We start from the raw sequence: 21,630 nt of genomic DNA, 5'->3' as shown, positions 1-21,630 counted from the left end.
GCCAACACTCCTGTTACAAACAGAGCCACCAGACTCTTCTTAACCCAGGGAGGCAGAGAAGATTCAATGGGAGGGCTCTGGCTCTCTCAGCTGAAGTCCCCAGACACTGTCCGGCAAATTACCTCAGAGCAAACCCCCAACATTTGCCAAATATTGCAATTAAAAAGACCCTTCCCAACACCCTTCCCGCCTCTTCCAACACCCCAAAGGAAATCAACTAATGGCAAAAAAAAAAAAAAGTATTCAAACAAAATAGGTTATGGTTCCTTTATTTACAAGTCTTTTGAACACCATCCCTGTATGAAGCGTACATTCAAATATTCTTAGCAGTGAGTGAGTTTAACCGTGGAACACTGTAAACAGATAGAGCCTTTAAATATTTTCTTCATCTTTTTCCCCCTCTACATTGCATCTCTTAAAATTCGCTTTGGTTCCTGCAGGGAAATATATATATAATATAATATAATATTTATCTTTTAAAATAATTCCAAATCACTCTTGAGCTCTTGTAAGGTCGCTGGAAGCTTCCAAGCTCAGTTCTGAGGCGTTGAAGGGCAGAGTGCAGTGCCGGAAATGGGTGTTTTGGGGGACTTGAGCCCCTCATAGCTGGGGACTGCTGGCCAGGCCAACTCCTCCGCTGAGCAAATCCAAGCTTCAAATAAGTGTGGCAGAGACTTTGCCAAGCTGCTGCACTCCATGGGCGTTTCCTGTAGAGATCCAAGGGCCAGCGGACTGGGTGCAGCTTCTTAGCTTTTTGATGTCTTCTACCTCAGGGAATCGTCTGCTTTGCAACCAGACTTTAGGCCTGAGTGGCAGACCAGGATGAAGACTCTCATCGGTAGGAAAACCTAGGTGAGCTGCAGGAGGCTGCTAGAAGCTCAGGCCTGAGACAGTGCGATGAGTGGCTAGGAGAGCTAGAGAGCCACTAATGCCACCTGGAATAGTAGAATTTTTTGTTTTCCCTCAAGGATCAGCAGCCTCCCACCTCGTATCCACTTCTTAGTCCAGTCGTCTTTCACATTGGCTTTGGAAAGCAGCCCCATTACGGACATCTAGGAATCCTCCCCTTTCCTCCTGCTCCTGTCCCCAAGCTGAACTGGGTTTGGAGATTGAATAGCTTTTTGATGCAAGGGTCTTGGGGGTGGGCAGGCTCCCTGTGGAGGGTCCTGGGAGGGGGGGGTTGATCTCCAGGGGGCCTGGCAGGGGGCCCAGTCCCTGATGGAGACCACACCCAGACCGAAGCTCCGCAGTCTCCAAGAGTGAACCACCAGGGGTCCCAAACCATTCATTCTTGTTGATGCTCAACTCCGAATCCAATTATTATTAGGAATCTTTAACCACAGATGCCCAAGAGAGTCCTGGGCTGCCTCCTGGGCCGCCTCCTTTAGGACTATCTCCCGATAGCAGCTCCTCTCTTGCACACCTCCTTTCTTCAAAAGTCACCTTGTGCCTTGACTTTGTCAAGGGCAAATTCTGCATATAATCTCATGTGTATGAAGCCCCCCACCCAATTCCAGTTGGCTGGAGCCTTAGAGGAGCGGATTGGCCGAGTAATACTGTAATCTGTCTCTGTTAATTTTTTTTTCCTTCATTCTCCTGTTCTGAAACCAGATTTTGACTTGACGGTCAGTGAGGTTGAGCATGCGAGACAGCTGCAGGCGCTTCTCTTTGTTGATGTACACACTGAAGAAGAACTCCCGCTCCAGCTCTCGGATCTGGTACTTGGTATAGGGGCAGCGCTTTTTTCGGGTGCGTTGGCCACCTGTGGAGGGAGAAGGAGGCAGTAAACCAGGTGTGTGTGTGGGGGGGCTGCAATCCATCCCAGCGCCCTGAGTGGAGGAAAACAGCTAGCTCCAGGGATTGGAGGCCTTGCCTAAGCCCCATCAGAGTCTCCCCAGGCCCCTACCTTCAGGCTCCTACTGTGGGCTAGGGACAGGCTGCTGGAGGAGGCTCAGCCCCAGATAAGAGTCAGCTCCCTAGATAGGCCCCGGGGGAGGCTGCTCACGCTGCCTCCAGAGCAGAAAGGAGGGCTCCTCACATCAACAGGCGAGTTTGTGCTGCCGAGGCCGCTTTCAAAGCCGCCGAGTGGGGGTTGCCCACTGCCTCCAGCCCAGCCAGACTAAACAAACAGCCGCCGGAGGACATTTCACCTTCCAGCACCTGGGCAGCCGGTTCCCGAGGCAGTAAAGGCGGCCCCAGCCCGTCTTTCTCCTCGTTAACATCTGGGGCAGCTGATGGTTTTTTGTCAGCCTGAGTACAGGCCACAGGCTCCTGCCTTCCTGGCCAGCCTCCTGGCTTCTGTGAGGTCAGGAGATGGCAGCGGAAGCCCCCTACCCTGGGCCTTCTCTGAGCCCCAAGGGTACACAGCCATCCTGGTCCCCAGTTAGAGCAAGGCTGCTGCTTTAGATAAGGTGGAGGGAAGAGGGTTTTCCCAAAGCTGCGGACAGGCTCGTCTTGCTCCCCTTTTCGATAAAACTCCACAAGACATAAAGAAAAAAACCCGCTTTTGACAGACTGAATAACAATTCTGAATAATATGCGGTTGGACAGAAGGCGGCACATAATTGCCACTGCGCCAGAAGAAAATGGCTTCCTTTGGACAAAAAGGCCAACTTTGGGTTAATTTGTTTCTTTTAATATATTGCTCGAGCTAAGCGGGCTATTTTATCTGTTAAGCACGCTTCTAGCGCCATCGTTAAACAGCGATGCCTTTGAATCCCGGCCGGGACTGGAGACCCGGCGCAACACATGGCTTTTATAAAAATCTCCGGATTACCTTGCTATCAAAGGCTCCCAGAACCCTTGCAGGGGGAATTTACAGGCGCCCACCTCCGGCTCCCCAGCCCCGAGCTGGCCCCGAGCGGGGTCGAGGTGCCGGGCTTGGGAGCTGAGAAGGAAAAAAGGGAAAAAGGGAGTTGTTTTTTTTTTTTTTTTTTTTTTTTTTTTTGCAGGCATGCCTTGGCCGGTGGGTATTTCACGGCCAATTTCAGCACTCGCCACGTGATCCCGCCTTTTATAACAAAGTTTTGTTGGGGGAAACCTAAAGGCCCTTCATAAACCTTATATGCTTATAAAACAGCATATAAAAATTTAACAGCGGTGCTGCGCTAGATTTCCAACTCCCCTTTCATAAAGCGCAGGGCGCTGCCTTTATACGTACTGGAGCCGCCGGCCTTGTCCTCAGTGTGGCCGGAAGACGACTCGGGGCTGCTGCTGCTCTCCGGGCGCCGCCGCCGCTCCTTTTCCTCCGCCGCCGTCGCAGCAGCCGCCTCCCGGCAGCTGCCGGCGCCGTTGTCCGAACTTGAAGTTGCGGGCGTGCCCGTGGCCGCTGCCGCCGCCGCCGCCGCCGCCGCGGAGGTTGCCGCGGCCGCCGGGGGTCCCTTCTCGGCGCTCTTGTCCCCGGGGTAGTCCGAGGAGGCGAGGTTTTCCGGGGTGCCGTAGGCCGTCTCGAAAAACTGGTCGAAAGCCTGTGGCAGAACGCCGTTCCTGCCCACGGTGCTATAGAAATTGGACGAGACGGCGGGGGTGGGGTGGTGGTAGACGTTGGCCGAGCTCTTGGCCAGCACGTCGCCAGGCACGCCGGCCGCGCTGGGCGCCTGCAGGCAGTCTCTGTGCACGAGCTCCTCCGCGGAGTAGCAGTGGGCCAGATTGCCGCGGGGGTGCCATTTAGTGGCGGGCTCAATGGCGTACTCTCTGAAGGTCACTTCGCGCACGGGTTGGACCTGGGGCAGGTTGGAAGAGTAGGAGTATGTCATTGGGCGCGAAGACGGGGTCTGGGGCAGAAAAGAAGGGAGGCTGGAGAAATCTGGACCCGAGACGTAGTAAGTACAACTTGGCAAATACATGTTAGAGGAGCAGGGACCACGCTCATCAAAATCCATCATTGGGCTACCTTGGGCTCTCCGCAGTAGCCGAGCTTAACATGATTCTCCACTGCAGCTGCCTCTTTGAAGCGGATCCGTGAAGTAGAAATTTGGAGACGTAAGCTGACGTGGAAATCTATCCCCATCCTTAGCAGGGAGGTGCTGGTCATGTGACCCGATGTTGAAATTGACAAGCTGCGAGCTAGTCCGGGCCTTTTTTTTTTTTCCCCTTTCCTTTTTTTCCCCCCCTCCCTCCCCGGCTTCCTTTCTTTGTAGCCACCTCAGGGGAAGCAACAGATCGTCACTCGGTGTTCTCACCGAAAGCACGTAATCGCCGGTGTAACTCATGTTGGCTGGGGGGCCTCCCGGCGCGCGGCGAGGCTGGGGGCTGGGGTGCGCCCCGCTTGTGCTCTGCTTGCGCTCACGGTCCTGGCTCTCAAGTGCGCCGAGGGCGGTGAGAGAGCTCAACTCCTGCCACCCACCACTCCCCGGGTGAGGGATGCCCTAGGCTGGGGGTGGCCGGGTGGGAGCTCAGCGCTGTGTGGCCCGTGCGTGGTCTCGGAACAAGTTCGCTTGGAGGATCGCGTTCGCGCCTCCTTCTTCGCTGTCCCCCTCCCACAGACTTGCTCTGGGGGAGTCACCTCTGCCTCCGACCCTTTGGGGCCAGGGTTCGCAGCCGTGGATGTGCCTGCTTCGTGGCTTGCCTGATTTGCACGGTGACTTGATTACACGCTCGCATTCATGGTTACTTCCGAAGCGCTTTAAGTGCTTTCCGTCCCTAAACCGCCAACAACCAGGGCGGCTTCCCCCGCGGTTTGTCAGGGATCCGCAGGTCCCGAAGGGCCTTCGTCTTACCCGGGATCCACCTTCCCTTCATCCTCCTTGCGGGCGTCCTCACCCCACACCCTGCCCTTGGAGAAACCCCCTCCTACTGCTCGCTGCCTGCAGGGGTTCGGAGTCCTCTGCAGCTCCAGACGCGCGGGGGCTGCGCCGCTGCGCACTGGCCCGCGAGCCCGCCTGGTCTTCTGGAGCTGAGGACTCGGGAAAACATGCAGTAGAGGCGAGTCTTGGGCTGTTTTAGAGGCGCTGACATCCGAGGAGTCTTCTCCTGGGTATGCTGCACCTTCCGGGGGCCCACTAGGCTGCTAGCGAACTCCAGAGCTGTAGGGAGAATGGGGGCAGTGAGAAAGGAGCGAAGACCCGGGAGCGTGGTTGAGAACGTTGTAACGCGCCTCCTCTGCTTACTTACAAAGCGTGAGAACCAGGGATGTGCAGGGCAGAAACTCAGAAGGCTCGGCGCCTTTCCTGCTACTCATCCCACAGAAGAAACACAATGCCAAAGAAAAAGGACGCGCTTCCCAAACTCCCAGCACCTTGGGGTGATAAGGACTCCTGAAAAGGCTAGATGTGAGCTAAAGGTACAGACAGAGGCCGCATCGGCTAGTGTGAGTCTAGGTTTCTTGGGAGAGAGGAAAGATTGATGGTGAAAAATGCTCACCATCCTGCAGGATTGAATGAACAATGTTTGGGAGAAGCAACGAAGTGGACAGGGGCAGCCAGGCAGGGCCAGAAGCTGGGAGGGGCCCAGCCCTGAGGCGTCCCCACACCTATCTTCTTGGAAGGAGCTGGATGTCCCTGAAAGAAAGTTGAAAATGAAAAAGAATAACCTTTTCCCTTTCCCCACGCAGGAAATAGCCAAAGGTATTTATATATCTCGGGGAGATTTAGAGTATAAACTCTAAGATCTTTGGTATTTAAGTGTCAACATCGATTTATTTATTTATCGCTGAGCTGACGGTAACTGACTCAATAACAAATCTAATCATGTATTGCACTGGAAAAGAAATATTCTCATTATGTATTTTCTCCAAATGATGGCCCGCCGCTGCATTTGAATGCCCGTTGTAAATATCAATAATATCGAGTAATTACTTTGTAGTAAACTAATTTATTAGCATTAGTGTTTGTGTGGCTCCTAGCTCCCTCCTTTACAAGGTTAGCTCATCACAAATCATACCACTCAGACACATTGGTTTAATGAACTCTTTATTCAGGGTTTGCTGCAAGAACTTTCATGCCCCTTGAATCCCTGAGAGCTGAACTCGAAATTATTTGTGCATCTTCAACTTGACATATTTGTCCGCTGTGACTCGTGCAGAGGGCAGTAGCAGTGTGAGGGAGGAGGGCCTGTGGAAAGGAAGGGTGTTGGGGAAGGGTAGCGTGAGACCTCCTAAAGCCAGGAATCACAGTTATAGGATTGCCCTGCAACGAAGAAACTTCGATTTCCAGCGGTGACCAACAAGGCGAAATACTTATTTCTCCACAGCATCTCTTTCTTGGAGACAGAGTATAAAAGGGAAAAGGAGACTTCCCGAACAGCAGTATTTGAGCGTTCCCTGGCTTGATTTTGGCTCTCCTAAACTCTCCTAGCAGCCCACCCAGTCCCCGCCACCCCCACCCTCGAACAAAAGGAATGCTTGAGGGGTTTCAGTGACTTTGCCATAACAAAGGCGCCACCATTGCGGGGCTTGCCCCGCCCCTGGGTGAAGGCAAACAAATTCTTGCACTTGTATTAGGGCTTTTAAGACGATAATTGAACCCGGGGGCGTCTAGGAGAACCGAAAACAGTTCTAGACAGACCTGGGGTTTTATAGCACTTTTGGCAGTCAACTTCAGCTTGTGCCTGAGCAGACCGGCTGCGGTGGCCCGCCAGCGGGGGACGCCAGGCCGCCTCCCCCAGCAGCATGCAGCACCTCTCCTAATTAGATCGCTTTCCCCCTTGGTGCCAGGGAGAAGGAGTCCCCACAGAAAGGTCGGTATGGGGATGTGCTCTGTTCCGCATAACCAATGCCTCCCGTGTCCTAGAGAGCCAAGCCAAGAGGGTGCCGGCAGGTCTGGATCCCATGGGTGTCTGCAGGAGACAAAGGCGAATTCCCGAGGAAAGGCTGGAGAGGAGGAAGGCACTCCGGGAGAAATGGGCAGGGCAATTCCGAAGGCTGTACTGAATTAGGGTGCCGGGTGGGACTTGTAGCCTGGAGGGAGCATGTGGGGTGCTGCCGTGAAGATGGATGAGGGGAAAGGCTTTCGACACCAGGAGAAAGGGAAATGCCTGGAGTGGCGAATGGTTTAGTTCCCCAGCAGGGACAGGAGGGGGTGCTCAGATCCCCAAGGCTGCACACTGTTCCCAGCTTTGCCCGCTGCAGCTCCTCTTGCCCAGAACATACCCGCGGTATGAATGTTTTGGTGGGGGGAGTTCGAGGGTGGGCATAGCTCCGAGGATCAGACCAAATCTTGAGGAAGCAAGAGAGGCAGAGCTGCGGGTCCTTGGTTTTGACTTTGCTCTGAGTCTAATTGACTCTTCCACTTCGCAGGAGGCCCAACAGCGTTGCTGAGCCCACCCGGCTCAGGGGGAAGACTCGACGGGGGCCAAGGCTATCCTGAAAGGCCAAGTCTGAATTGCGTTTCTTGAGGAGGCTGAGATGAGCAAGACTATGGCATTGGCCCTAGAGACTGGTTTCCCATGAGCTGTTCTTCCTCAGGAGCTCCACAGCGCGGGGCCATCTCCAGAAAACAGCCTTCAGCGTGCGTTTCCTTTAATCGTCTACCCGGAGCCCCACGGCAGCTACGTAATGCAAGAGGCCAAAAATGTTTTGGAGGAAGAAAAACAAAGGCAGGAAGTGGCGGCGGCCTGACGGTGCGTGTGTCTGCGGAGAAGGGAGGGAACCATTTCAATCTCTTCTTGTTTTTCCAAACTTCAAGGTCTAGGCAGTCCTCGCAGGGCCGGCCAGGTCGCTCCCCGCGCAGTATTGGAGATGGCTACCCGGAGAGGAGAAGGATGGCGCCCGCGCCAGTCTTGTCAGGCTGAAACAGCTAACGAGACGATTTGCTCAGCAAAGCACACCAAGTCTTTCCAAGGCTTCGTTTGATTTGGCCCTAAAGATGGGGGGATTGGGGAGTTCTGCAGGGCTTCAGGACCCTCCTCGGGCGGGTTGAGTGCGTCTTGGCAGGGACGATTCTTGCGCCCTGCGCTCCACGCGCCTTCCCAGGTGGGAGATCGGAATAAAGTGTGTCCAGGTGCTTCTGCCCAGCACTGACGCCTCCGCTTCTTCTTGCAGCCGAGGGGTCTAGGCAGCAGCCGGAGCGCGGTTGTTGGCGATGCCCCGGGTTGGGTAGCCTTGGCGTGGTCAGTGCGTACCGCGGTAATGGGAGGCCTTTTCACCGGGGTTGTTGTGCTGGGGGGTGTTTCCAGCACAGTCATCCGAGGTACATGAGCCGAAAGGACTGTCACTTGATAGGCAGCTTAACACCCGCTCACTCCAATGGAGGTTAGAGCTGGAGGCAGGGAGCACCTCCAAGCAGGATTCCCAACCCCCGCTGGCCCTGCTGCTAGGCTGCCCTCTTCTTTCCTTGGGGCTGGTTTGGGTGCCGGCAGTGGCTCACAGTGCCCCAAATCTGAGTATTCCCAAGTCCCCAGTGCCTGCACTCGCAGCCTTTTGATTGCTCAGTGGCTAGTCCACAGTCTGAAGGCCAACACCAGGCTGCCCGCCCATCACATTCCTTCCCTAGCTGGTCCTGTCTCCCTGCGGCTCCTGCTGGCCTGTCTCCCACCCTGCCTCTTTCCAGCTGAGTCTCCCCTCCTTCGGCCTCCTGCCTCTTCTGATGCCTTTCTGAGTCTGAGCAAGAACCGAGGTGCCACTGGATGGCACCCAGTACTCAAGCACAGAGAAGCGGGTCTGTTAGCTTCCTGACTCTTCCTCTGTTCTGGCCTCCACCAGGGATCTGAACCGGATTTCTCACCTTCTGAATACTCCATTCCAAGGCCCTACCCATGTCCTTTTTCTCTCCTCCTCTCTCTCACCAACACTTCCATTTTCTCTTCTTGGGACCCAGCTCCTGCTTTTCTAGGCCCAGCAATCCTGGATGGCAGCCGGCCTGGGAGGAGTCAAACACACTTGACAGATGGAAACTCTCTCCCAAAGATCTACAGTCATTTATCTGTGGATCGCTTAAGGCATCAACTTTTTTTTTTTTTTTTGTGCCTCTTCTTTCTGGTCTGAGCTCCTACTTTCCTCTGTCCTTAAATGTCACACAGAAAGCTGTTTCTAGAAAGCTACACAGAAGACTATTTCAACCCTAGTGACCATACTGCATGCAGGTGTAAGAGCCAGCTGGAGGACCGATGGTGGAAATGGCCACAGAGCCCTTTCCCGGTTGGAGGCCAGGCCTCCACTGGGGGTTCTCTCCTTCCAAGTGGGAGGTGTCCTGGAGGTACATCTGTCCTCCATGGTGAGCCTGGGAGATGAGTTGTCTGAGAAGGCCCAGGAAATCTAGTATTTGTTTTCAGGAAACCAGGAAATGGTCTTTTGGCAGGTCAGGGCCAGTCTATCACATTTCCAGGCTCTATCTGGAGGCTACACATGCTGAGGCTGTGATGAAGTATCAGGAGACTCCCCCTCTATCACTGCCAGGTGGAGGCAGGGGTTAATTTATCCCCTCGGCTTGATGAGGTACCCACCCAACCACAAGCTCCTCTACCCTTCCGGAAAGCAGAAGAACAGGTGATACCTTGAACTTGACCTTTTGGTTGGTTCTGATCCACAGGATCAATCCTCAGAGGTCCCTAAACATCTGAAAAAGTCCACATTCTTCTCCTGGCCTCTGAGGGGTGGGGCATAGGGCTCAACTGAAGGTTTCAGACACCCAAACAATCTGGTTATTATTTAGTTTAGTGAGTCCCAAACTGATGGGAGAAAGAGGGTTACTTCCTTTGAGAACTATTATTTTTATTGTTGTGTACTATTAAAGATTTTCCCCCCTACCAAGTGGGAACACTTGTGGGGTGAGGGCAACTTTGAAGAGTGAAGCCCTGATTCTCAGTGTCTGCCTTCTATTCTCTCTGCAACTTCGGCCCAAACGGGTTTCCCCAGCTAAGTAGGTCTGCAATAAAGGGAACAAACAAGGGTGGCCCAACCAGAAGTTCAGCTCTGGCCCTGGGGTCTTGGCCCCCACAGTTGTGGCTCATAGGAAACCCCCATGCCTCGAGTTCCAGCTGCCTCCTAGGACAGTTCCTCAGGCTCCTCCATTTCTACTCAGCTAGGATCCATGGCTCACATTCCAGACTGGAGAAGAGCGAGCCCTTGTCCAGTCCAACCCTGCCCTAAGAGTCTGCGCAACATGCTCGGCCAGGCAGTTCTTCAGTGGTATCCATCCACAGACAATCTCTCCGGCAGCTAATGTCCCCTCAAGGCCCTGCTCCACCATGCAGCCCTAGGGATTAAAGCCCCACTTTTCTGTCTTCTGTGAAAAAAAAAACAAGTCATTTGCAGGGCCTCTTTAATCCACCTGGAGCAATAAGCTCAGCGGCAGACCAGGACTAAGCTATTTGTTGATCAGTGGGCCTGATATGGTGACTTGCTGCAGCCAGCTATGGGAAAAGGGAAGGGACTCCCACACCTGCAGAGCACAGTGAGGGGGTTCTTGGGGCCCTGGAATCAGGGATTTCTACTTCTGGCAGAGTGTACCTCACTTTTTGTCCCAGATTTTAGGTAGGAGAGAAGAACATCAAAGGTCTCACCAAAGGCCTGCCACGCACTGAGGGAGAGGACTTGGACTCAGGGACCTCAAAAAGAGGCTCCCAGCAGGGTGCTTGCTGCCCCATCCAATTCCTGGCCCACAAGCCCCACTGGCCCTGCCGGCTCCCTTGTTTCCATGGGAGTTCTGAACTCGATCTTGCCACCTCCAGTCTCCCCACCTTGCAGGTGCTGCTTCTCACCCAAGCTAGCCCTCCCAGGGCTTGGAAATCTCCTGGACTCTCCACCTCTCTTCTCCCAGGATGCGACCAAGACATAGCCTGCCTGGCCCACCTCTGGCTGCCTGAACTCCTTTGAATAGGGCTGGGGGCGATGGAATTGGAAACCAGGAAAGAACCCCTGCCTCCAGTCCAAGAGCCCAGCCAGTTGTGTGTCCTGCGCCTTCCTACAGCCGGGCCGTCGCCACAACCTGCCCTGACCGGCCCTGACCGTGGAGGCGGCCATGGCGCCGAGGACTTGACCTTTGCAGCTCGGGGGGAGGTCTTTCTCTGAGCTGGCAGGAGCGGGATTCTCTGTCTCCAGCTTCTCCCACCCAATAGCAACCGGGACAACCCACGCCTCCATTGCCGCTCACCCCCATTCCCCCCTCCATTTTGATCAGGGTCCTCAGACCCGCAGCCGGAACAAAGCCCCCAGCGGTGTTCTCGCCACCAGCTTTTCCAGCTCTTGTCACCAACTCCCCTAGGCCAAAAGGCTCAGAGCTAAAGCCAAGCGTTCTAAGGCCCTCCCGAGCGCCCTCTTCTCTCGCTTGACCCCAGCCGCCCTCAGCCAGCGCCACGTACAACTCTAGGTACCAACCGGACCCCTCTCCGGGCCAACTTCGTGCGCGCAGGGTCCTGGCCTCGGGATGCGGGCGGCTCGGGATGCGGAGCGTCGCGGAGGCCCGAGACTGCCTGTCCGCCTAGGCGGAGACGCGCGGCTGCTCCGGTCACCCGATTTGGTTGCTCAGGTCCAAACGCGGTCCTGCGTGCCCAGCTTGCTCTCTGCGCCCTCGATTTTCACCCCACCCCACGGCCCAGGGCTCGGAAAGCGGAAGTATTTGGTAGAGAAAAACACGGTTTCTTTTCAGCCCGTCTCAGAACCCCTTTTAGAGAAAATGCTCCTGTCAAGTTTTATTTCCCGTTGCAAACCACCTTCCACGCTGCCAAGAATTAAGACTGGGAGAGATTAAATACCCGATTATTCTCTTGGGGGAAGGAGGGGCGGGGCGGAGAAGGGGGCACCCGCACAAAACATTCGTTTCAATCGGCGTGTCCTAATCAAATAACGCCTAGACAGGCCCGCACAGGCCCGCTCCGGCGGCGGTGACGTCAGCCTGCAGCTGCGGGGCGACTCTTGGGCCCGGGTGCCCGGCTCTCCCGAGTCCGCCCGGCGCGGAGCCGGGGGTCCAGGGCCTTGACCTCGGCCTACGTCCCGCTGCACACCCGCAAGCCCTAAGCGAGGCCGGCTCTTAAAGGATTGAGCCTCCATTTTGAGTAAAGGGTTCATGGAGAAGCGTGAAGATTTTGAGCCTCCTCTCTGTCCCCGAGGGGCGCGACATCAGGCGGCTGACTCCGCAGCGGCTCACCCACGTCCCCGCACCTGGAGGTAGCCCGCGTCGCCGTACACCCCCCTCAAAGGCTTGACCGTCTCAGAGGCACCGTTGTCATGATTTCTGCCGGGTGGATCCAGCTCTTCAGGGGCGCGACGGGCCGGGCAGAAGTGAAATCAACTGTGGCAAAGGCCTTGGCTGCTTTCACGGAGGGATTTTTCTGTGCCAACGTCTATTTTTCCCCCTTTAAAATCCAATTGAAAATAGCAAACACCTTTCAGGCATTTGTCGGCGTTGGGTAGATGTGCGAGGATCAGAAAGTGGGTATTTTCATGAAGAATGAAGCCGGCTCTTATTTACCCGGCGGCCTAGCAGATGAAAACTTAATTATTCTGCGCCTGTCCTAAAACCTAGGCATAAATCTCCGCAGCCCTCTTGGATAACGCTACATTTTTGCTTACGAAAAGTGGGATGTGAGCAACGCGCTGCACATTTCTCTGATTCTCCAGGACGTGGGCTGCTGACACGCATTCGATCAATTTTAAAGGAATGCGCATAAATCAGCGAGCCCCTAGCGTTTCCTTCGTAGAGGTCCACAAATCCGGAAGGGCGCCTCTGAACCCACTGGGTCTACGGCTTAGCAGTTCCAGGACAGGCTCGGTCTCTGCTCTGAGACTCCAGAATTCGCAGAGAGGTCGCAAGAGGCTGCATCTTCACCTAACCGCCCCCCCCAAACACACTCCGCAGGGTGTAATCTGCGCACATATTATACGTTGAAATCTGTGTCACTAACTACCCGCACACTTACTATTACCCTCAGCTGAATTGCGTTGCCTCATGAATATTTAAGAAAACATTACAATTAGGTTTAATTTTTTAAAGAATAATTTTCTTTTCCCCCTTTCTTTCTTAAAAAAATATTTCTTTGTTTCAAAAAAAAATCAACTGCACAATTTAAATGCATGGCTTCAGCTCTGTATCAGGCATGGATAATAGTGAAATGCAAAGTGACATTTTACAATCATCCACTTAAAATACCTTAATAAATTTGACAGTATTAAGAGCAAACGGAAAAAGTAGGGTTTTTTTTTTTATTTCTAAATCCCATATTTACAATTTTTAAATGGCAACATGACAGGCTACTACAGGATTCAAAAATCCTTGCTAATTAAATAGATGAAAATGGTGTCTAGTTGTTTCCATATTTACAATGTCATATTCAGAAAGTTTTCATTTTAGAAAAAAATATACTAGAATCAGCTATTCAACCACACTCTCCCAGTGTCTGGTGTTATTTTTCTCATATGGTGGCTGGCGTTCTCCTGAATGTCTTTTTTTCCTACAGTTTAGAATAATTGATATTTGGGCATTAGGGAACCATCATAATCCATGCTTACTTCAGATTATCTGGTAGGTCCATGGAAATTTTAAATAAGAGGGGAGTTAGGTAAGATCACCATTATTAACAACTGTTTTATGAGGGCGGGGGAAACCTTTGGAATATCTTCTGTCATTAGTTTCAAAAACTGCAGAGAGAAAAAAAAAGAAAACCACTACTTTACCCAGAGTTCCTGCAGTGGCGATCGCTTGTGAAAGGGGTGGTATTCGGGCTGCAGAGCTGCTGTTGGCCTCCTTCCTAGGCCTGAGGCTCAGAATATTTCTTACATGTAAAGAAAAATATCCCCCTTCAACAGAAGAGTCTCCTTTGGAGCTGTTCATAAACACGCAGTTTGATCCAGTTTTGAGGGGACTTTCTACCACTTTAAACATTTTGGGAAAAGTTGTTACTTTGGAATGATGGCAGCTCATTTAGAAATGGAGTGCTGTGGCACAAGAACTTAGGGAGGTTGATCTGACGCATCATTTTCATTTGTTTTCACAAGTAGAACGAAAATCCTCAAGGCAGCAAAGTTTGATTGCACTTCACAAGGCCATTCCATATGCACGTTTCCAGACCCTGCTGTTTTTGAGATAGGTTTAGAGATTCTTTAAGTCTCCATCTATAAAGAAGCTATATGTCTTCAGGTTGGAGAGGTTTCCGTCCGCCAGGTTTGCAACCAACCAACGAATATTATTTTACGTAAAATGATGACTAAGTTTCTTCAGGCCACAATAACTTTCCTCTAACATAAAGATAAAATTAACCTCATCTCAAAAATCCTAAGGCTCTTGGTTCCACCAACATTGCAATGCGTATGTGCATAGCATGGTTTTGACAAAAACACTTTATGCTATGTGTATATTAAATATATAAGCATACATATGTATTATTTATGACCAGACAGCACCTGATGTGTGGTTAGGGGTCAATAAGTAGTAGATATTATTATTATTATTATCATTGTTATTTTTGATGGTGGTTGTTAACATTAAATGTGTATATATTTCTTCCACAAATCAAATGGCAGCTTCGCAAACATCAATATAAGATTGCACACCACCCAGGAGCAGCATTCGGCTGTGAGCTATCCAGGATAACTCTCCTTCTGCATTCATATTATAGTCATTTTGTAGATATGAGATCTTTAAGCTCTCTATACTGGCCTCTTAAGAGGTGGGTTTCTTTGAATTTCTCAAATGTAACTCTAGAACTCTAGAGTTAGCGAGGCATCTGAAACTTTTTATTTGCCGTATAGACTCCCCTCTAGCTCTAATTAGGATGGTAGACCACCTTGGAGGGTGAGGGCCAGCAAAGAATGGTTATTTAAGAACACCTCTTAGATTGTAACAAAAGTGTACAGCTTTAAAGCAGATCTGCAGAAATCTGATGCAGATCAAATAACTGTGAAAATAAATTGAACTTAGTCATTAAAGGAGCAAAACTTCATCATGTTAAGTACATTTTGTATCCCAACTTCTAGAAATCACCTTAAATTACATCTCAGGTCATTAGTAATTAATGATACTATATCTGTACAGATTCTACAAATATATACACAAGCACACACAAGCACTGAAATGCATATATGCATACACATATATGATATATATTCACATATATACAAGCACATGTATAACTTACATATATTCAAATTTGCTCCATCTGGAGCCAAAGAAATGAGTACTGAATCTCAGAAGGAGGTAAGACCTGATTCCCTTGAAGATGAAGAATTACAAGGAAGTTTGTCAACGCGAGGTGGCGCCCTTGATCTACTAATCCAGCTGAGGCCAATTCATGAGCTGTCAAAAGTCAAGGTCACAAATTGCCTTTTTTTCGTCAAGGTCAAGGTTTAAGGCCTTTCCTAGTCCTGTCATTTCAACAAATATCAAAACCTGCCCTCTCAGACACATGCGGACCCAACAGCAGATTTTAAAATACGACAGCCTGGGCATCACTGATACTAAACAAATGGTTTTCATTTTCCACAGGGAGCCTGAGAAGTTATACTATCTCTTCCTCCTTTCCTTTTTCTCCTTTTCAGAATACCTGACACTTTAGCTTTCTTGAAGTACTTTTCTAAATATTTAAGATTTTAGTTATGAGGGATTTCTCCCTTTGCTTAAACATTTGTAGCAAAAAAAAAAAAAAAAACACTACACAAAAATAATGGTCCTTGGTTTGTATAGGATAAACCTGCTCCTTTTCTTTCTGTGCAGTGCATGTTTAGCATAGGAAAATAATGAGTATTTCCTTCAGATTTTAATGGCAGTGACTGTTTTATTAACATAATCAACATCACTATAGCACTATCTACAGGTCTAAGGTTTTTTTTAATTATTATTTTTAGTAGAAATATTTAAAAAGCAGGTGCACAAATACATTTTCACAGTGTGCCGAATGTCTTTATTTACAAGATAGCATTTTATAGTGAATATGAACAAAATGAATGTGCTGATTGAAATAACTGCTTGATTAAAAATGAGCTGTGAAGATGAATTCCTAAACTTTCTAATACGGTCTCATAACACAATAAACAAGGAAAAATACTAATCCCTTAATAGATCAAAATATAGAATGTAAACATCTAAATGTTTTGGGGTGGGGGGAATGGATTTCTTTTCTGAGTTTTCTAAAAAATAAAAAAGGAAAATTATTTATCCCGCAAAATGTTTAGTAAATATTGGAAAACAGCCATTTAAATGAAAACAAAATTAATTGTATTTAAACCAAAGTCCACCATGTTAGGGGTTGGGACCTCTCAGGAGATCTGCTATGAAGTGAATTCTGTGAATCTTCTGACGCTTTCAATATTTTTAGACATAAAATCCTTTGGAAGTAAGTGGTATCAGGGCAGAAAACATACTTCAAATGCCACAAAATGTGCTTGTGATAAGCAAATAAAGATTATCAGAAGGACATTCCCAACCTGGGGTTCCCTTGTAGCCTAAAAGGCTCAGCTGGTTGTATTCACTACCAAGACAAATGATCCTGGGAAGAGCTTTCTCTCCCTTTCTCCCTTCATAGTAAATAGTCCAAAATCATTATTTCAGTACCTTCTTGTCTTTTCCCCTCTAAATCTATACATGTTTTGCAGAATATACAACAACGGTAGGATTTTCACTAACATTTACCTGAGCAGTCACTTAACATGCAAAGGGGATGGTGAAGGCAACCCAAGGACAAGCAGATGTTTACAACAGCCTCTTGCTTTTGTAACCAATTTTTGGATTATTACCATATAATATAATGTCCTAAAATATAATAGTCACATAAATACTTACAAGATTTCAGTAAATGCGTAACTTATCTGAAATTGCATATTTGGGGGTTGACATTTGACTCTAGAGTTTGTCATTTAACGGTCTGGGTCTGGTGGGGTTGGCGGAAGGATTGGCAGTCTTTACCATTTCTTAAAGTAAAGTTTTAAAAGAGTTGTAGATTCCAAGGAGAAAGAGATTCCCCCCTCAGGAAAGCAAAATGCCAGTGTCTCTCTCTTTCCCATTCTTCAATTGTTATTAAACATTATAATCATTAGCTGGGTAAAGCAACGAGTTCTGAAGCATTTCTTCAAGTTGCCCGCTTGTTCCACTTTTAATCCATTAACTAGTGGTCTTCAGTTTGTTGATGACTTTTTTCTCTTTGACCCTCCTATTCTGGAACCAGATTGTAACCTGCCGCTCGGAGAGATTCGTCGTGGCTGATATCCGCCTCCGTTTGTCCTTGGTAATGAATTTGTTTGTAGCGTATTCCCGTTCGAGTTCTTTTAATTGCACCTTGGTGTAAGGGACGCGCTTCTTTCTCCCCCGCCTGTAGGAGCTGGCGTCTGAGGGATGAGAGACCACGTCTGGAAGATAGGGAAGAAGGCAAGTTACAGAGGGATCAGACCCAGGCCAGGACACAGGCGACAGCTTGATCTGAGCCACCCGCCTTGCAGCACCAGCTGCCCTTTGCCATGCTCTGCACAATCCAGCCTTCTGCCCAAACCTGGAGGGTCAGTGGGGAGGGTGGTTAGTTCTGCACTGAAATGAAACCGCCCAGGGCTCCAATGACCATCCCAACTAGGCCATCCTGCCCGCACAGAGCACCGGGTTCGCTTGATCGCCTGGCCCAGCGGCCCACACCTTAGCGCTGGGCTCAGGGGTCAATAGTTCCATGTCTAGCTCCTCACTATTCCCTAAAACCTAACACTTGATGCTTCTACACTGAAGTCATTTTTGAGAGAATGAATGCGGGCAATTTGGTAAACCGTTTCCAGGTCAATTTCCCATCCTGGGCTGGGGAGGGCGGGGCGCAAAGGGAGAAGAAAGACACCCAGGGTCCGAACAAGCTTTTTCCCAGCCATCCCTCACCCACGGAGAGCCAGCAGCCAGCCTAACTCAAGGGCAGTACGGGCAGCGCCAGTCAGCCGGGGTCCGGCTCCCAGGGGTGCAGCGCTGCTAGGGCAGGCCAGGGAGAGAGACAGCAAAGGGGCACCAGGGTGACCCGGGAGCGAGAGGAGGAGAAGCTGGAGCAGAGCCGGGAGGACCGGGACTGAGAAGGGGGCGCCATTTACCGGGCAGAGTGGACTTCCAGAGGTGGGGAGGCTGCGCCTGCTCTTTGGGGCAGTACATTTGGCCGTTCCAGCCGTTGGGCAGCGCCCAGGGCTGGTAGCTTTCCATGGGAAGACCCAGGGGCTCGTGGCGCGACTCGCCGGGGCCCCCGAGGCCCGGCACCACCGGCATATCCAGGTAGCCCGGCACCGGCTGATGGTGGTGGTAAGGCCCGGGCGCATAACCCTGGTGGTAGAAGGCGAACTCCTTAGCGCGGGAGCTGAACTCCTCCGCCGCCGGGCCGGCGGTGTCCATGTACTTGTCGGCGAAGGCGGCGGCGGCGGCGGCCGAGGCGGGCTGCGCGCACGACTTGATGGCGTTGGGGTGCGGGCCCATGCGGGCGCACGGGTAGTAGCCGCTGCCGAAATAGCCGTAGGGCAGCGCCGCGGGCCCCGACGAGCTCTGCGCCGCCGCTGAGCAGGGACTGCACTGCTTGGCGGCCTCGGCTCCCGCCGGGCCCGCCGCGCCGGGCCCTCCCGAGGACGACGCAGCCGCGGCCGCGGCGGCGGCGGCGGCAGCAGCGGCGGCGGCGGCGGCGGCCGACGGGGGCGCCTCCCCGGGCGCGCTGCTGTAAGCGGCCGCGGCGCCGGGCGCCAGGGGCGCCGGGTGAGCCATCAGGTTGCGGCACTGGTTGGCCGCGGCTGCCGCCGCCGCTGCGGCCGCCGCCGCCACCGAGAAGTTGCCCCCCGCGGCCGCGGCCGCCGGATGGGGGAAGCCCCCGCCCCCGGCCCCGGCTGCCGCTGCCGCGGCTGCCGCCGCCGCGGCCGCCGCCGCCCCTTCCATGTTCTTGTTGAGCTCGTCGGCCACGAGGCCGCCGCCGTTGTCGTAGAGAAACATGACGGTGGGCTCGATCCAGCGGGGGTGGAGGAGCACGGAGGCTGTCATAGCCCGAGCCGCATGGAGAAGACCCCAGTGGCGCTGTTTTAAAAAGCCCCCAAGAAGTGAAGAGCGCGCCGCGCGGGGCCGGGGCCCGAGCGAGGGGGGCGGATCGCGCCCCGCGGGGTCGCGCCAGGCGGCCGCCCATTGGCCCGCCTCCCCCCCCCCGCTCCGCCCACGGCGCATGCAAAGCGGGCGGCTCCAAGCCCGGCTCTGCGCTGCGCACCCGCGGTCCCCGCCGCCGCCCGCGAGGTCCCCAGCGCCAGCGCCCGCCGCGCGACCGCGCACCACTCACCCAGGGGAGAGGCGGGGGACGCGGGAGGGTGCGGTAGGGAGGGAAGGGTGGCTTCCTCGCAGCTCCCCTTTCCTCCTCCTATACCAATGGGGCTCAGAGCAGCCTAAGACCGGAACGGGACAGGGGTGCGCTGTTGGGTTGCGACCTGAGGCTGTCAGGTAAATCTACAGGCGGCTGGGGATGGGATAATAGCGAGGCGTAGTCCAGCCTGGGTGTTTCTTGGTGCCTCCGGCGCTGTTTTCTTTTCAGGTATCCACATCTACGCGTCTGTCGGCTGAGAGACGCCAGCACTGACACTAGAGCTTTCAACTTTCGTAGCGTCACGATTTGGCTCTCTTTCTAGGGGAACAGTGGCTGGACGGTTGCGGATGCGCCTGGCTCTTGGACCCCAGGACATTCCACTGGAAAGCTTGGACTGCATTTAGGAGCTCCCTCTCCTTCCCTGTCCACAGTGCTGGCGGACAATTTCATACACTCGCACTTAGGCCCATAGGCTTAGAGTGACCCATCATCCACACTGATACACACACATTCAAGTGTACCCTGATCACACACTCACACTTATGTGAACAGACTGTTCCTCATTCTGCACCAGTCACAACTCTTCCTCCTCCAGAGACTGTGAGATGGAGAGAGATTTGTGTGCACTGTTCTCTAGTGCTTCCACACCTCCAGCCCTCCTGTCCTGTCCTGGAAGGAGTTTAAGAGGAACAGGCTGGTTGGGAGCTGGCAAAGACTCAAAAGAGCCCCACTTCTGGGGCCTAATGAAGCTTCATAGAGCCTGGGCAGGAACTTACTCTCCAGTCACCCGAACCCTTCTTGTTTCACTCTGTTCTGGGACAGGAGAAAGAGACTCTTTGAGTCCATTTCATGCCATCCCCCCCAAGTAGGACTGGGGAGAGCACTGTCTCCAGCCTGCAGAGGGTGTGCAGTCCTCCTCCATCCAAGAATCAGCCCAAGAAGCCTTTCCTCTGTGCCTGGGGATTGCAACCCTTTCCTGAGAGCATGGTGAGATGTTGGTGCTGGAAGAATCAAGCGGCCGCCATGATTTGGTGAGGGCTTTGGGGCCACATACTTCCATTTCCTATTGTGGAGGCTGTGATCTGATCAGATGCTCAGAAGGGGAACATGCGTTCAAAGTGAAAGTAGGTGTATTCCATGGGAACATCAGGGTTGGGGAGAGCGCTAAAATCCCTTCCACCCCAGGCGAACTGGTAAGAAGACAGGTAGAACCTGCCCTCCAGACCCAGCTTGCAGACTCAGCCCTAAGCTCAGGGCACTGCGGGACACCCCCAGCCCTTATCCCCCTCCCAGGTCTGCGCTCTCAGGCTCCTGGTCTTCCTGCAGGGTCCGGACCAACGAGGCTGGGCTCTGGCTTTTATCCACCCTGATCCCGGCTTTGCCTGGACCAATGTAAATGTTGCCCAATAAAACCTTCTATGACCCCCCCTCACCATACACATAACCAGTGTGCCCTTTCTCTCCTTCCTTTTCAGTAGCTCCGGGTAAATATTGATTTGCCCCCAGTTTACCTCCTCCCTGACCGGCCATTTACAGACTAAGGAACCGGTCTCTGTAGGGACCTGATTTTTGTGTTACTTTCCGGGCCCGTTCGCCCCCCTTCCTTCCTCCAAGTGGCATTGTAAAATTCACGGTGACAAAGAGGCAGGGTAGGGTTCAAGGCCCCAGTTCCTGAGGACTTCAGGGCTGTTTTACATATGGGTCAGACGCGGCTGGAGGCCAAGGTCAAGTTGAAAGTTGTAGTCTAGCCAGCGTGAGAACTGCCATGCAAGCCTGGAGACCCAGGCAGCTGCGAAAGGCCCACCGCCCACCACCCCTCACTCTTGACTCCTTTCTCCTTTGGAATTCCTGTTCCTGGCTCTGTTTGGTTACCCAGAATTTTTTGCTGCCTTCATAGAGTTTTTGGGGCGGTGTTTACAGACTCTTCTTCTCTGCCTCCTCCCTGCTCTTGGCCCGAGCTTCAAGCCTCTTCTGTTTTCTAGCCAGACCCGGAAAAACGAAAACACAGCTCGGGGAGCCCCCACCAGCCGGCGCTTGTGCCAGCTCACCTCTGGCCATGGCGCAGCTGTCGGTGCACACAGCGGCCAAGGCCAGCTCCACATTCATCACTCCCTCTCCCCACTTCATCGGAGACTGAGAGCACTGCATGCAGAGGAAGGGCCCCAGCTCCACAGACTGCCAAAGTCGACTGGGTCCCTCCTCACCAAAAATGGTGAGACAAGTTTTCATCTTGTCTGCTGAGGAGCTGCAAGCAGGTTTGTCTGGGAGGACAGCGCTGGGGGAAGGCTTTGGGTTGCATCTCAAATTAAGCTTTGCTTCTTAAACTTGGTGGCTCCGCCAGGGAAGAGCTTCAGGCCTGAATTATTTATTGAACTTTGTGATGGATCTTTAGTGATCAAGTTATCTGGATGTTTTCTTAGTTCCCTATCAACTTTTAAAAAACTCTCAAGACATGGTTACTTAGAGGGAGGCAGCCTGCTCTCG

At 52.3% G+C, this 21,630-nt stretch overlaps 2 protein-coding genes across 2 annotated transcripts; both read right to left on the bottom strand.

The window, feature by feature from the left end:
- Positions 1–257: 257 nt before the first annotated feature.
- Positions 258–3,969, bottom strand: HOXA11 (homeobox A11). The gene is made up of 2 exons (XM_033088765.1): positions 3,161–3,969; positions 258–1,762 (listed from the first exon to the last, which is right to left on the bottom strand). The coding sequence occupies exons 1-2, from the start codon at positions 3,882–3,884 to the stop codon at positions 1,530–1,532; spliced, it is 957 nt and encodes a 318-aa protein (XP_032944656.1). The 5' UTR covers positions 3,885–3,969; the 3' UTR covers positions 258–1,529.
- Positions 3,970–15,711: 11,742 nt separating this feature from the next.
- HOXA13 (homeobox A13) lies at positions 15,712–18,862 on the bottom strand. The gene is made up of 2 exons (XM_033088869.1): positions 17,918–18,862; positions 15,712–17,209 (listed from the first exon to the last, which is right to left on the bottom strand). Exons 1-2 carry the CDS (start codon positions 18,837–18,839, stop codon positions 16,965–16,967), a joined length of 1,167 nt encoding a protein of 388 aa, XP_032944760.1. The 5' UTR covers positions 18,840–18,862; the 3' UTR covers positions 15,712–16,964.
- Positions 18,863–21,630: the final 2,768 nt, after the last annotated feature.

Source organism: Rhinolophus ferrumequinum, chromosome 20 (assembly GCF_004115265.2).
Source record: "Rhinolophus ferrumequinum isolate MPI-CBG mRhiFer1 chromosome 20, mRhiFer1_v1.p, whole genome shotgun sequence".
In the NCBI taxonomy this organism is placed as follows: domain Eukaryota; kingdom Metazoa; phylum Chordata; class Mammalia; order Chiroptera; family Rhinolophidae; genus Rhinolophus; species Rhinolophus ferrumequinum.
Note: the sequence above shows the minus strand (reverse complement) of the source record. Positions and strands in the feature narration are given on the sequence as shown.

Bases quoted from the DNA above. Each gene is read 5' to 3' on its own strand.
- HOXA11 (XM_033088765.1), bottom strand. From the start codon at position 3,884: ATGATGGATTTTGATGAGCGTGGTCCCTGCTCCTCTAACATGTATTTG. The intron at 1,763-3,160 runs GTACGTATAAAG...CTCCCTCCACAG, and splicing joins GGACAAGGCCGGCGGCTCCA to GTGGCCAACGCACCCGAAAA.
- HOXA13 (XM_033088869.1), bottom strand. From the start codon at position 18,839: ATGACAGCCTCCGTGCTCCTCCACCCCCGCTGGATCGAGCCCACCGTC. The intron at 17,210-17,917 runs GTAAATGGCGCC...CCTATCTTCCAG, and splicing joins CTGGAAGTCCACTCTGCCCG to ACGTGGTCTCTCATCCCTCA.